General features: G+C 38.1%; 3 protein-coding genes across 3 annotated transcripts in view; 1 reads left to right on the top strand and 2 right to left on the bottom strand.

Moving 5' to 3' along the window:
* Window positions 1-916, top strand: part of LOC107568518 (eukaryotic translation initiation factor 3 subunit L-like) — a 7352-nt gene extending 6436 nt beyond the window's left edge. The window contains exons 6-8 of the mRNA XM_016254484.1: window positions 6-185; window positions 404-484; window positions 639-916. Of these exons, the coding sequence (XP_016109970.1) occupies window positions 6-185; window positions 404-484; window positions 639-716 (339 nt within the window). The 3' untranslated portion in view covers window positions 717-916. The remainder of the gene's footprint in view (window positions 1-5; window positions 186-403; window positions 485-638) is intronic.
* Window positions 917-2672: 1756 nt separating this feature from the next.
* On the bottom strand, window positions 2673-9219 carry LOC107568521 (cadherin-23-like). Its single transcript, XM_016254487.1, has 12 exons — window positions 8966-9219; window positions 8232-8393; window positions 7891-8147; window positions 7659-7756; window positions 7339-7459; window positions 7173-7252; window positions 6975-7015; window positions 6783-6843; window positions 6429-6558; window positions 6159-6281; window positions 5731-5841; window positions 2673-4728 (listed from the first exon to the last, which is right to left on the bottom strand). The coding sequence occupies exons 1-12, from the start codon at window positions 9201-9203 to the stop codon at window positions 4390-4392; spliced, it is 1761 nt and encodes a 586-aa protein (XP_016109973.1). The 5' UTR covers window positions 9204-9219; the 3' UTR covers window positions 2673-4389.
* A 3255-nt stretch (window positions 9220-12474) lies between these two features.
* Window positions 12475-15519, bottom strand: LOC107568517 (cadherin-23-like). Its single transcript, XM_016254483.1, has 7 exons — window positions 15507-15519; window positions 15231-15406; window positions 15023-15140; window positions 14155-14613; window positions 13830-13946; window positions 12835-13059; window positions 12475-12698 (listed from the first exon to the last, which is right to left on the bottom strand). Exons 1-7 carry the CDS (start codon window positions 15517-15519, stop codon window positions 12475-12477), a joined length of 1332 nt encoding a protein of 443 aa, XP_016109969.1.
* Between the last annotated feature and the right edge of the window lie 785 nt (window positions 15520-16304).

The raw sequence follows: 16304 nt of genomic DNA, 5'->3' as shown, positions 1-16304 counted from the left end.
TGAAGCTCTACACCACCATGCCTGTGGCCAAACTGGCTGGATTCCTGGACATGTCCGAGCAGGAGTTTCGCATCCAGCTGCTGGTCTTCAAACACAAGATGAAGAACCTGGTGTGGACCAGCGGTATCTCTGCTCTGGATGGAGAGTTTCAGTCTGCCTCTGAGGTCGACTTCTACATCGACAAGGTGTGTGTGTGTGTTTGTGTTGAGTTTCTGTCTTTAAACTAGAACTGCCAAATTAAACACTTATTTATGAGATTAAATATATGGCTTCCACAGTCATGCCAGTTGTCGTCTTATCTTTAAAATAATTAAATATTTAATAGGCTTAGATGTATTTTGTTTTGCTGGTGAGATGACTTTGTGAGTCATTCTAAAAATGAATTTACTTGGTGTTCCATCAGGATATGATCCATATTGCAGACACCAAGGTTGCCCGTCGCTATGGAGATTTCTTTATCCGACAGATCCACAAGTTTGAGGAGGTACACATGCTTGAATAATTCATATACAGTGGATTATTGAATAATATCATATAGCATTCATATACATATTCTGTAAATTACAGTTTATGGATCTATTTTTGAATTAAACATCCGTGTTGTCACATTTTGATTGTACCTTTCTTATCTTCTGTAGCTTAACCGAACGCTGAAGAAAATGCCTCTGACTGGTGCCCCTTCGAGTTTGACCAGCACCACGTCACGTGCCACTTAATGCAGGTCCCACCAGAAGAACCAATCAAACCCTAATTTGATCTGACTGTGATATCCACCAATCACAGGCCAACCTTCTCAACCTATCAGGAACCTCCTCTGATACTCTTGAACCAATCGGAGGCCATTTCTGAACTATAATATAATAATGAGGTCTGTCAAAAACAAGTGAAACTGATGGAAGTCAATAAAGTTTGATGTGGCTGTAGTTTGGAGTCTTTTTTGAGTTTACATCTTAAATATAGTGGACCCGAAACAAAGTTCTTTAATTATTCATATACAATGCTTGCATGCATTATCAAATTAAATTCAGTGACCATTTACATAATGGTTTTATAATGCATATGTTTCAAAAATGAGGCTCTGAGCATCTGTATATACACTTATTTACAAACATGAAGGCCTGCTATTCTACTAGTATAAATGCCACTAGATGGCAGAAGAATCTTTGTATTCACAGGAGCATTTAAAACAATACAAAACTAAATTTTTCTTTCCATTTATTTTGGACAACTTTGGACACTCAATATATTCTCACAAAAAAATACCTTTTGACAGCAGCGTTTTTTTAATGGGTGTCAGGATTGTTTAACTTTTCCAGTTTGATATGAATACACAATTCAATAAGTAACAGGACTTTTTGAGATATTTCATTTTGTGTGTCATAAGGGCCACGTTATTCTCTTTAATATCCTGCTGCTGGGCTTCAATACATAGAGGAATGCCGTCCTCATGATGACTCTTGCTTTGGTCAATATTTTATTATCTTCAGGACCTTGAGGCAAAACTGTTGCACATTTCCTTTATTCAAACAGGATCCACAGATTTTTCATCTACAGCCTCAACGCTGGTGACCAGACAATAACAACAAAAAAAGGGGAATATAAAAATAATAATGCCTTACAACACACACCATTCAAATAATTCGGTATAAAATGTTGAAAAATAAATACACTTAAATACAACTATTTATACTCAACTCTGGTAAGTCAGCAGTTTTCTTTTCCAAAAATATCTTTTGTAATCTTTATTGTTGTATATCAAAAAGTAAAGGAAAATAAAAACATGGTATTTCCCCCTTTTAGGTGGCAGTGTTCTGTCAATGACTTATATTTTAACTTGACTTTTTCTTTTTTTTTTTTTTTTTGTCTTTTCAAAGGGTTAGTTCACCCCAAAATGAAAACCATGTCATTAATTACTCACCCTTATGACCTTCGTTCATCTTCGGAACACAAATTAAGAAATTTTTGATGGAATCTGAGAGCTCTCTGACCCTCCATAGACAGCAATGCAACTGAAATGTTCCCAGATAGAAACGTAGCAAGGACATCGGCAAAACAGTCCATGTGACGTCAGTGGTTCGACTTCAATTTTGCGAAGCTACGAGAATACGTTTTGTGCGCAAAGAAAACAAAAATAATTTATTTAATGATTCTTCTCCCTTGAGTTACGTCTTCTGCCATTTTGGAGAGTACCCAAGAACGTAATCGGCGTTGTTTACGTTCGGGGGGAAAGCGCGCGCATGAACATAATCGGTGTAATCAGCGTTGTTTACACTCAGGGTATAGCATGCGCATGCGTTGTGATAACTCTCCAAAATGGCGGAAGACAGTAACTCGGGGGAGAAGAATTGTTGAATAAAGTCGTCATTTTTGTTTTCTTTGCGCACAAAAAGTATTCTCGTAGCTTCGCGAAATTGAAGTTGAGCCACTGATGTCACATGGACTGTTTTACCGATGTAACAGAACATTTCAGTTGCATTGCTGTCTATGGAAGGTTAGAGAGCTCTCAGATTCCATCAAAAATATCTTAATTTGTGTTCCGAAGATGAACGGATGTCTTACGGGTTTGAAACGACATGAGGGTGAGTAATTAATGACAAAATTTTCATTTTGGGGTGAACTAACCCTTTAAGTTCAAATCTCATGAAACTTTCAAGCATTAGTGTCACTGCCATTTTTTATTAAAACACAACACACAGAAGTCCCTCAGTTCAAGCAAAAATGAAATGTTTTGTTAGTTGACCAGACAAACCTCTGGCCTCAGTAAGTTCAGTGGAAACAGTGTTTGGTCTGCTAACTGGCTTTCCCCATTGGTCCATGGAACAGCTTTTAGTCTATTTTCTTCAATGCAGTCTTCCACTTTTTTTCAGATAGTTCACAATTTTTTATAGATGGAGTTCATGAAGTCATTTTTGTAATGTCTTAAATCTCACTGTAAAGACACCAGCACACAGCAGCTTGTGGTCGTTTCTTCTTTATATCAGATGGACTTTTCACACATACCTGTTAACCCAGGGTTGGTTTGTTTGTTAAATAAATATAAATAATAATGCACATTTTCCTATTGTTAATACTCTACCACATGTTGTCATGTTCTGGGAACACAATTTGTTTCATTTTAAAGCACGCAACCTGCTTTTACAAGCACGTGGGAATGTGGCCATCTTGCCTTAAAGGTGAGGCGCGTCATATTTTTCATCATTTAAAGAGCATTATCGTAGTCCCACACAAATTATTTGGATACGACATTATTACATTATTCAGCTCTGTTAATTAATCAATTATTCACAGTTCACACCATTCAAGTTCACACCCTGAAGCAATTATTAGGAAAGAAAATCAACTACATGCCAAACGTTTCAGTTCTGCATGTGTAAATATTTACATGCATTACGGAACCATTAGGAAAATACTGTGACACAGCCGGTATTTTGAAGTATGGGTACCGCAATAATACTATAGCAGTAACGGCAGCTAGAAGTCAGTCATCTGAAGTTTGAATAGGGCGAAAAGACACCGCAACTTTAGCTCAATCAATGGGGTGCGTTTGGGGCCCTTTTTCGACCAATGGCAGACATGGCAACTGTTTGGATTGCCTGCATGAAAACGGAGTATTTCTGTAATCGTGCTTTGTGAATTTAAACACTATAGCAAAAAAATATATACATACAAAAATAATACTGTTTCATAATCTCTCCAGTTAAAGTTTACCATCACTGTTCAACATTTTAAAACATTGACTATTTTACGAATCGTAAAAAGATACTTCCTGCAGCCATGCATGAATGATTTGAATGATTTCATTTACGGCTGGTTGTCTGTTACTAAACTCATCAACATTTACTAGCTCTGCACAGTTTCAGACTATATACCCATGGCACTGCAATAAACAGTGCTAACCCTGTTCTAGCTTCAGAACCCAGAGTTAAACCCTTTTTCAATTTCCAAGTGTGAAATGTTGCTTAACCCAGGGTTAATTGCGGTGTGAAAAGCCCCAGAGATATACTCTCATAAGCTGTTCAAACAGTTCATTATACACATACATGATCATGTTATTCCCTGGTGTCCTATCGAAATATGAAAAAGTAACTAAATAAAAACTAATGTCCGTATTCGGCCTTCCACTGGTCTGAGAGTGCATTCGCTGCCCATTGTGTAGTTTGAGTGTATGTGTTAAAAGTCTCGGTACTCTTGAAATAGCCCTGACAAGATGAGCCACCCTTGATTTGGGCGTTCCAGGTCCACACACACACACCTACACACCCTCCTCACACCTGGCCCTTACAAACCTGAACTCTTCTCCACATCGCAGGAAAGAGTTCCCGTTGATAACAAAGAGCCAGGAGTGGCATGCACATTGTAGTTTTCTCAGACCAGCGAGGCCTCGGCTAGTCATAATTCTGTGATCTCTAACGGACTCTCAGATAGAGTGTCGCTGCCCTTGTTTCTGTGCAAAGGTGTGGATTTTGCAGATTCTGTTCGGGCATTGCGTTCGGCATACAGTCCGCCATCTGTGTGCAAGGCTTCAAGGGAGCGTGCCAGAGCACGCTGGTCATCTTCAGGCAGGCTGTTTAGGTCAGAGGTCAACAGCGTGCCTGTGCTGCCGTGAACTGCGTGCACCCCGTCAGGACCCCTGAGCTCGATCGGTAGTTTGTGCTTGAAGCGAAGGGTTCCTCGACCTCCAACACCAGCACGCTCATCGTCATCTTCATCCAGGTCACTTTGGATCAGCTGGGAGAGGAGAACATGGATGAATGAATGAAATGATGCAGGATTTAATGGAAAGGAAAATTATGGAGTGATGAATGCATGGATACATGGATGGATGGATGGATGATTAAATGGATTGGTGGATGGATACAATGTAGGAATGTAGGATACAATGATCATTCGATGAATGGAATGATGGAGTCATGGATGCACATTTGTGGGATGTAATTAAGGACATATGCAAACATTGATTGATGAATTATGAATTGGTGGATGGATGTAATGATGGATGTATGGTGAGATGGAATTATGGACAGACGCAATAGTTGCACGGATGGATAGATGCATGGATGAATGGGTAAATGGGTGGAGGAATTAATAGTTTGGTTGATGAATGGTATTATGGATGGTCGGATACATTTATGGATTGGTAGATGGATGCATGATGGAGTGATGAATGTATGGATGATGGGATGGAGTTATCAATCAGATGGATGCATGATGGATGAATAAAAGGAATGATGGATACAGTGATGAATGGATGAATGGTGGGATGCAATTATTGACAAATTCAGTTACAGATGGATGCATTGGTAGATGCATGAATGAATAAATGGATGCATGATGGTTGGACAGAAGAAAGGATAGATGGAGTGATGATATGATTGACATTATGGATTTTATAATAGATTAATAAATGGAATTAGAGATTGGTGGATGGATGGATGCAAGACAATGTAAGGAAGAAGGAGAAAAATAAACATTAACAACACAAAATCTTAGAATTTGACAGCAGTTTTAGAGGAAACACCAAGAGAGAGCACCAAACACATCTGTGAAGCAGTGAAGAGCAGTGAGCAGGCTGTGAACCAGCCTGGGAAACATCAGCAGGGTCACATGACTCTGGACAGCAGGAGAACCTAGGGATTCTACTGATAGGACAGGGTGGAGACATAGTCAGCCAGCAGTGAGGAAGAGGGGTGTAGAAGAAGAGCAAACACAGCAACCTGTCACATTGCCCACCTCTGTGACTGATGATTGGTCACCGTGGCTGGTTGACTTGGTGACCATGCGGGCGGCAAACAGCTTTTTGAGTCTCAGATAGTCATCCAGAACCACATTGAGCAGCGAGCCCTGATTGGATGGCAGCATTGGTCATGTGGTGTCTTATGAACGGAATCCTACAGCATGATTCTGATATTTCACCTCATTTAAGAACATGATCTCACTCCACATTATATTATATTGGGTCCCAAACTGAGATTAAGTCTTGGTTTGGACAAAATAACACCATAAATGTTGATTCTAAACTGAAAATACATTTGAAATATGTTCAAGTTTGGATTTGAGTCTAGGAATCAGGCCTGAAAAAGTACTGAAGCTCTATGATGATCCTCTATGACAAAGATTTTACGGTTTGCCTGTTTATGTTCTCTAGCGAATGTTCTCACCTTGATGGGCCCCTCTCTCATGATTTGTCCTAGTTTGGCGATGTTGTCATACTCCTGAATAGCAGCTCGTAGATATCGGTCATCCTCTGGTTTAGAAGCCTGAGGATCACGTCCAAATGTACCCTATAAAAGACAAGATATTTATTTAGTACCCTACAAAGTGAAGATGACACTTAAGTACCCCACAAAGGCAAGAGAAGACAAAGAGAAGGTCTATGACAATACATGCACCATGGCATAATTCTGTCAGCGTTTTTGTGAGTTTATTACGTGTGTGCGAGCCGGACTGTTCCAGAGGTCAGCAATGTCACTCAAGTCTTCAGGAAGGTCGTCCTCATGCTCCGCCTGTGCTGCTAACTCCAGATTCCTGCAGAAAGGATCTAGCCACACTGGATTTGCTCTATAAGCACACAAACAGCGAAAGAGAAGCATTGAGATACAATCAGTTAAACCTTACAATTCAGTCTATGCTAGATAATAACCAACATTGCATTTTGAACATATCTCATATATTAAGAGTATGTTAAGTTTTGTGACACGTGTGATTATTTTAGCAGTCTGGAGCTCTGTTAACACATATACATAAAGGCTCATATCAACAACACCATTGTATTGCTCACTCACCCTTCAAATGTGTACTTGTTTGTGTTGGGCATATCCAGAATATCCATCAACCCCTGATTTCCTGCAGATAGAGAGTGACAAACCAAACATGCTTTTACCATGACAACAAACACAAAGCCATGACTGTTAAACTTCAACTCATGTGAGGATTAGTCTCAGCTTCGGAGCGATGGGATATTCCCGGCAGCTTACCTGTGGAGCCAGCAACAATTGCCTTCAGCTTCCTTTTGTGCCTGTTAAAAACAAGAAACAAAAACCTCAGATCTTATAATAGAACCTCAGATACCTTGTTATGCATTGAACATGACAAACGACAGAACAGGATTTGATGTGGTGCTTCTTTCCACAAGAATCTAATGCTTCATAAGATTCTCTAATGAAAGTACTTACACTGTGCGGTAATACCAGTTCATCAGGATAAACAACATGGCAGCAAGGAAGAGTAAAACTGCCAAGATGATAATAGCCATCTGAAAGAGATAAATAGGCATTCATGCTGTATATAATGTCTTTTTAATACAAGAAATACACTGTCTACAAACACACACACACACACCTGTAAGGTGGTGAGGTCATCAGGTGCACGAGCGGTCACAGCAGGTTGAACATCCAGAACGTTGTAGTTTCTAAACAGATTCCTCAACTGCTCCTTGTTCTCATCGATCATCTGAATCACCCTGAAAACCAATTCAGTGAATCAACCAATCATCCTCAATGGATCAAAGCAACTGTGGATGAGACTACTGCATCAATTTAATGCAACAATCAATATTTCTATGTTTGATTATCATAGTGTAGATGATAAAGCAACCGGTATAGCTCAAGAAACACCCATTTGACATGTAGGTCATGTTTGGTACTGTATATAAGTCTTACCTCTCCACATCTAGAATACGGTTGGTCTGCTTGTTGACCACATGAATCATAACATCGGTTTGAGCGAAGTTCACTCTTCCCTTTTTATCCACATGAAACTATGGGAAAGAAATATCTGATTCACTCAATTGCATGGTTATGACAGGAGAAATATTGATCTAACTTTGTACAGATAAGGACTGTAATCTCATTTTTAATGATATTTATAAAGACAGCACAAACACACATGTACCTGTACGTCATCAGTGTTAACTATGGCTCCTGTGATGTTTGAGAGCAGGTTTATAAACTCCTCCTGAAACAGCCGGACACGCTCCGGTATCTCATTAATGACGATTTTCACCCGCTGGTCGTCTCTCAGAATGTAAATGCCCACTAGAGTCACGTCACTGTGTCCTGCCAGATCTCTCGCCAGAACCTCCACCACAAAATAACCCAGATCATATGCCATAAACAGGTCAAACGTTCGGATGATTCCATCAGTCTCACCTGAAAAGAAAGAAGAGGCACTAAAAAACCCCAAAAAAACGGACATTTCAACAGAGAGTTGAAGAGTGTGTAAAACACACAGACCGATGATGAAGACGTTTCCCATGTCTTCAGAGTCATTGGAATGCAGTTTGATGTAGCGGATGGACAGAATGTGATAAAGAACAAGACTGTTGTTGCCAATGTCATTATCAACCGCTTGAACCCGGATCAGATCAGAGCCCACTTTAGCATCCGCAGCCACACCTGACAGAGTGAGAGAGAGACATACACGTAACACGTAAAAATAAAATTCATTTTTAAAGCAATTAAATACAAATAAATAAATCAATTAATTAATATATATATATATAAATTAAGAAATTAATATAAAAATAATTTATATAATAATATATTTTTTCGTTTTGTTATATGATGGTCGCACTAAACTATCTTGGCAAATTTGTCTTCATAACTTATTTATGCTACTTCTTCGTGAGATTATAACTTTTACTTTAATATTTTATTTTATATTTTACAATTCTGAATGAAGATGATAGAGATCGAAAAATCAAATTCAATCAATTTTAGATAAGGAGCAAAAAGTAGAAGTAGACGCTGAAGTAGCTTAAGTAGAAGACCAACCGAGTTAAAAATTTGCAAGCAGAAGAAAAGCCCAGTTTTGAGCTGATAATGGCGCTAGATAGCTTTAGACCAAATAAATAAATATTATTTTATGCAAAGTAAATGAAAACCACAAATTACCCTAAAAACAGTGGTCAAAAGCTGAAATAAAATAACAAGCAAAAATAGTATCAAAATAAAAATAAATCTGTCACCTGCAGTGTACTCCATCTTTGTGAATCTCGGAGATTGGTCGTTGATGTCCTCAAGGAAGATTCTTACTTCCTGTAACGTAGGGTCACGGCTTGGGTCAAGCACTTGGGCCCGCTGTGACCTTTGACCTCTCGGAGGAGACCAGTTTCGGTTACTGGACGCTTTAACAATGATGGAATACACTGGGATTTCTTCCCGATCCAGATCTTTTTTGACCTGTAAAACTCCGGCCACACTCATACCAAAGTTTCCCACGGCATCGCCTCCTAGAAAAGAACATCAGTAATGCAGTTAATAAAACATTTACACTGGCCGTGTATGAACTACTACCATTGTTCTGCTAAGTTTACAAGGGAATTTCAAAGTTTCTCAGAAATCTGAATTTTAGCATCTTGTGCTGATGCAACTAAATTGTGCAAACTGAGTGATACATTTGTAAATGTAGGTGGAAATGTTCTATGAAGAAAGAGTCCTGACCGACAATAGTTGATCAAGAGTGTTTGTCTAAGACCTAGGTTCACTGACCTTCATATATATATATATATATATACTGTATATATATATATTTATATTCTTTCATGAATATGTCCAGCAGAGAGATTACTGCAAGATGATTATTCAGGAAACATCCACTTCACATTAAATTCAAAGTCATAAACTTCTTTTGTACCAGCTGAACGGAGCCTAACATTGGCTTGTTATTACTATTATGATGCAAATGCCAGTGGTTAATTTTTGTTGTTTAATGTTGTGTCCGCACCTGCAATGAAATAGTAGACGATAGCATTAGAGCCCTCGTCCGCATCCACTGCACCAGTCACATTGCCCACAACAGTCCCAGGAGACGAGTGCTCAGGCACCGACAGAGACTGATATGGCAAACTTCCTCTCTGAAATACACGCAACACACAGAATTAAGCAATAAGTGATGGGAAATTTTTCAAGCATCACATTTGATGATGTAGAAGTCCTCAAAAAAATATGATAAAACCTACTTTATCATATTTGATATGCACATTTCTAAGGCCTCTAAGATACCAACACGATCAAAACTTTGCTGAAAAACCTGTTTACTTCATGCATTCTGTCATTTGAAAATAGTTTAGTAAATTTTTAAAAACGTCCACATACATGTGTCTTTCTGCTGCAAAATCGTATTTTTACAAATTAACGTAAGAATAACTTTTATATTGATGGTAATATTAAAGACGAACATTTACTGAACTGAAGCAACTTGATTATCAGTTCATCATTAAAAAAAATTATAATAAATTATGTTAAAATGTGATACAATACATCAGGCTTTTGAGGTATGTTTATTTACATCTCTCAGTCATCACTGCATTATTTGATTTGTTCCACAATAAAAGTTTTGATCATAAAACGAATCATTTAAATATCTTACTAAGACATTATGGGGATGTAAAGTGCAACTGATATTTATATGAATTTTATGTAAGTTGTCTATTATTATTGATTTACAGTACATGACAAGCTATCAGAATTTCATCTTAGCCAAATAAATATCAGCAACGGAGTAGCGAAAGCTTTTTGGTTGTTTTTCCAAGTCTTTGAGGTCAGCTCGTGCAAAACTGTTCACATGAAACTGAAACATTCTGTGCAAAAAATGCAAACATGTACAAGAGAATCTGAGATCTGAACACTGGTTGGGAATACAGCAAACCAACAATTCAATTTAAAACACATCATGATGATGCAGACTGCCCATCTGGACTCATCAAAGCTGCTTTAATTTATAATAATTTATGCATTTAGCAGACACTTTTATCCAAAGCTATTTACAGTGCATTCAGGCTATACATTTTTTACCAGTATGTGTGTTCCCTGGGAATCAAACCCACAACCTTTTGCGCTGGTAACACAATGCTCCACCACTGAGCCACAGGAACACTATGCACACAATGCTTTGTGTTTGCATTTTACTCACATCTGGAACTTATGAATATTATGCAAAGTTTGCATTTAAAATTTCATCAGCTGATTGTATTTTAATTTTCTGCTTGTTTTGCATCTATAACTTCCCACTTCCTCATAACAACAGAGTGTGAATAGAGGAAGTGCAAGCTGACCATTTGGACACCTCACAAACACTTCAAGTCTTGCGAAACCTCATTTGCACAGCTGATGCTCTCTTCATATCCTCAAACAGGAACTGGAAGTGAAGGAGACTCCGCCTTGACTGCGTCAAGGTCTCTTGCTCAAATGATTTTATCCATGTTTGGTTTTTCTTCCTGTGGTCAACTGGTCTTTACAGTTTGCAGAACAGGTTGTTTGAACATTGATTTCACATTGAGATAAAACTATGACACAAGTTCATCTGGTTGTGTCTGAACGAGCCGGAGCTAAACATATTTTATCTAGCAACTAAAAGATGCAAGATATGCTGCCTGCTACTTTTGAGTTTAGAAGTCATAATTATAAAGTGATGTGCATAAAATTTTTTCTTAGGTAATAAAATGGGTGAAATTTCACATTTTTTCAGCTCATCCACACATTGTATGTACCTGGACGGAGTTTTCTCTGCGGTTGTTGGGGTTGCCTCCAGGGTTGTCCCTGGCATAGGCTGTGAGAGTGTAACGGTCCTTGGTCTCTCTGTCCAGGGCAGACAGGATGTAGATGTCACCCTGATAACACAGGACATCAACATTGAATATAAATGACATTACAAATGGCATTTCTTATTGACTTATTCTTATTGTCTTTTGTTTTCACACCAACACACTCACCGTAGTGGGTGTGATGCCGAACTTGCCCTCTCCATCCACTAGCCCGTATTCAATGACAGAGAACAGACCGGAGTCTGCATCTGTCGCACTCACACTTACAATAATGGTGCCAAGTGCAACATCCTCAAAAATGGACTTCTGCACACACAAACATACACAACAGCTTCGGTTCAAACGTCTCTTACTTTATGCTCACCAAGGCTGCTTTTATTTGATCAAAAATACAGTAAAAATTTTAATATTGTGAAACATTATTACAATTTAAAATAACTGTTAGAATGTATTTTAAAATGTAATTTATTCCTGTGATGCAAAGCTGAATTTTCAGCATCATTACTCCAGTCTTCAGTGTCACATGATCCTTTAGAAATTATTCAAATATTTGGTTCTCAAGAAACATTTCCTATTTTTATCAATGTTGTGCTGCTTAAAAGTTTTTGTGGAAAATGTGAAAAGCCTAAAGCAACACTGAAAATATTTAACATTGCATTGATATAAACTAATTTTGAAAACTGTGACATCAATAAAAGCTAAGACAAAATGCATTAAGACACATTTTCTGCACTATTTTAAACTAAATAATCATATAAATACTCACTGGTCATACTTAAAATTCATACTTACCATAATTTGTTATTACGATTTTTCATTGAATAAGCAAAAAGCAAAACAGAAGCATTTTCACTAAGGTGTCAAACTTTGACACCACTATATGAGCTTCACACCTCTATTTTCCTCCATCAGAATTAACATTCTTCCTGAATTTAGCAGGAAAGAAAAGCATCAGTACCCTGACTCTCTGGTTTGTTCTGATTTACCTGATACAAAGGTTGCTGAAAGACTGGGTTGTTGTCGTTGACATCAACAATGCGCAAATAGACAGGAAGTTCGGCAAAGCGAGGAGGCGTGCCATGATCCTGAGCACGCACCGTGAAGTTCAACCACTGCACTTGTTCATAATCCACTGTCCGATTGGCCACAATTTTACCTGTGGATAGTGATTTAGAAAGACACGCACCATGTAGATTAGAGATGGAATTAAATCACCCATTTGCCAAGCTTCAATCATTTAGGGATAAGGGTTAGACCACTGATAGAAATGTGAATATATTCATGTGTGTAACCTGTAGAAGGGTCTTCAAGTCTTATGTAGTCTCCACGGGGCAGGTGTAGGAGCTGGTAGATGATCTGTCCGTTGGGCCCTTTATCAGGATCCACAGCCGTCACTGACAGCAGTGTGGTACCAGACACAGCACCCTCTAGAATCCTCTCGGAGAAGTTCGCTACCCCGAAAGGACGAAAACGAGGAGCGTTGTCATTCACATCCAGCACGTTGATGGTTAATTTAGCTGTGGGGAGAAATACAATTTAAATGAGTTGATTTCCCCGAAAAGAGGAAAGGAAACTAAATGTTTCCCCCAGGCTGATTTAGTGCTGGTCAAGAAAAAAAAATCATGGGAAGGGAAACCTGACAAACTGGAAGTTGGTTACCAGCATGGTTTCTGGTTAACTTTGCTAGTCAAGCCAGTTAATAAGCCCAGAGCACACACTGGTCTTTTCAGTAGATGCAATAAAAGAAAAAAGATTGCAATGTTATCAAACTTAAAGGAATAGTTGCAGATGTAGATGAGTTTTAGATAGAAATGAGTTTGTTTCTTCAGCGGAACAGATTTGGAGAAATGCAGCATTTACATCACTTGCTCACCAATGGATCCTCTGCAAGGAACAGGTGCCGTCAAAATGAGAGCTTGAACAGATGCTGAGAGCTCAAACAGATGCTCAAAACAATAATCCACAAGCGTATTTGTAATAAACCAGATTTTCGCTTCACAAGACATTAATGGATGTACTGGAGCTGTGTGCACTACTTGTGGATTATTGTGATGATTTTATCAGATGTTTAGACTCTCATTCTGACGGCACCCATTCGCTGCAGAGGAATCATTGATGAGCAAGTGATGCAATGCTAAATTTCTCCAAATCTCCAAGCTCCAATGAAGAAACAAACTCATCTGCATCTTGGATGACCTGAGGGTGAGTAAAATAAATAGATGAACAAATGAAAACAGGAGGGACAGAAAGACAGAAAGAAGTAAGTAGACAGAAAGATCTTTCTTACCGTTGGGTACACTGACGGACATGTCAATAACATCACTGGCATTGTCATGCACTGAAACGATGATCTCAAAAGTGGCAACCAGCTCTCGGTTCAAGGGGTTTCGTACAAACACAGCACCTGAGAATAAAGATGGACACAAATATCAACACAAAACGACAGAACATGGTTCCCAGAAGTAAAAATCAAATTCATTTTCTCCATAGAAAATAGATTTTTTATAAAAATGTATAGTGTTTAGTTGCTGAATTACAATTGAAGAGCTACATGTGACATCTCAGAGGGCTAAAAGTGCTACTTCTGCAGCAAAAATATCTTAATTGCTCACCTGTGTAAAAGTCAATTCCAAACGACTGCTGCAGCCCATCCACTGGATTATTCCCATCATCCTTTGCTTCCACAGAGATGATGTAATACTCCAGTCGGGGTCGTAGATCAGGGTCCTCGGCAGTGAGCGTAGCTATAACCTCTCCTGGCGGTGTTGACTCGTTAACGCTGATAGTCTGCACAGGCCGTATGAAACGAGGACGAGAGTCATTGACATCGTCCAGAACAACAGTTAACGTCGCCGTTCCTGAGAGAGGGGGTGTGCCTCGGTCAGTTGCTATGACAACTAGACGGTACGAGCTACGCTCCTCTCGGTCCAGTGTAGCATTGCCCACCACAACGGCACCAGAGAGAGCGTCAACAATGAAACGGTCCTGAGCGCCGCTGTCTAACCGATACTGCAGCCAACCATTAGAGCCGCCATCAGCGTCACTCGCCGATAGCTGCGTTACTACCACACCTGAAAATACACACAATGATACATTTTTAGTTTTAGCAATTTTAGTATTTCAAATGAAACTTGTTTTGTTCAGTATTTCAAATGTTTTTTAATGTAATATTTATATTTTATTTTATTTCAGCTTTACTTCAATGTAGAAATATATATATATATATATATGAACGAAGAAATAATAAAATAAAAAAATAAAATAAATTTGTAAATAAACAATACTTATAAAAATAAAATACTTATAAATATGAATTATTAACTATAACATTAATTATTAGCAATATTTATTATATTGATTATTGTTATTATTACAACAACAACAACAACAACAACAACACACTCCCACTCTTTGCAATGGGGACCAACAAACCAGATTAAAGTAGCTTCTACCTCCATCAGTTGATACTGTCTCTCTCACCTGTGGGGCTGTTTTCTGGCAGGCGTACAGCGAAACTGGATGGATTGAAGACAGGTGGGTTGTCATTTATGTCGAGGATGGTGATTGTGAGTGGAACGGTGCTGTTTACACTCCCACTCTTTGCAATGGGGACCAACAAACCAGATTAAAGTAGCTTCTACCTCCATCAGTCTCTCTCACCTGTGGGGCTGTTTTCTGGCAGGCGTACAGCGAAACTGGATGGATTGAAGACAGGTGGGTTGTCATTTATGTCGAGGATGGTGATTGTGAGTGGAACGGTGCTGTTTAAACCTCCCACATCCTCCCCAAGCAGAAACAGCTCCACCCGCGGCACAGAGAAAGCCTCCCGGTCCAGCACAGCACCAGCACGCGCCGATACCACCCCTAGAGAAACAGAGAGAGGGGGTGGAACAGAGAACGTGTCATGAGCAGGAGTAGTGCTTGATTACGAGAAACTCTGTGGGTGTATGAAAGGTGGGAGGACTGCTATCTTGCATAACTGACACCACAGATATAAAACTATCTACATATTTAAAGGAATTAAATTTAAGATCATTTAATCATTGAAAAAAAGACCAATTTAAGACCAACTTTGAAAAAAGATTGTATTAAAAGTTACATTTATTTGATGTTAAAATACTTTCTTAATTTAATATACAAAGTAAGTAAACTAAATAGTGCAAACTATATTATTGAGCATCCTGACCAACCTGACACAGCAAAACTGACTTGAGTTTATATGTTTTTCAACCAATGGCAGACGGGGAATGTTTGGAAAATCTGTTATTATTTTTCCACTTTCGTTTGGTGACACAAAACTAAATAAACAAAACAAAACAAAATAAACAAACAAAACAAAACAAAACAAAGCAAAGCAAAGCAAAACACAAAACAAAACAAAACAAAACAAAACAAAACAAAACAAAACAAAACAAAACAAAACAAAACAAAACAAAACAAAACAAAACAAAACAAAACAAAACAAAACAAAACAAAACAAAACAAAACAAAACAAAACAAAACAAAACAAAACAAAACAAAACAAAACAAAACAAAACAAAACAAAACAAAACAAAACAAAACAAAACAAAACAAAACAAAACAAAACAAAACAAAACAAAACAAAACAAAACAAAACAAAACAAAACAAAACAAAACAAAACAAAACAAAACAAAACAAAACAAAACAAAACAAAACAAAACAAAACAAAACAAAACAAAACAAAACAAAACAAAACAAAACAAAACAAAACAAAACAAAACAAAACAAAACAAAACAAAA

This window comes from Sinocyclocheilus grahami, unplaced genomic scaffold, assembly GCF_001515645.1.
Source record: "Sinocyclocheilus grahami isolate Dianchi unplaced genomic scaffold, SAMN03320097.WGS_v1.1 scaffold1253.1, whole genome shotgun sequence".
In the NCBI taxonomy this organism is placed as follows: Eukaryota; Metazoa; Chordata; class Actinopteri; order Cypriniformes; family Cyprinidae; genus Sinocyclocheilus; species Sinocyclocheilus grahami.
Note: the sequence above shows the minus strand (reverse complement) of the source record. Positions and strands in the feature narration are given on the sequence as shown.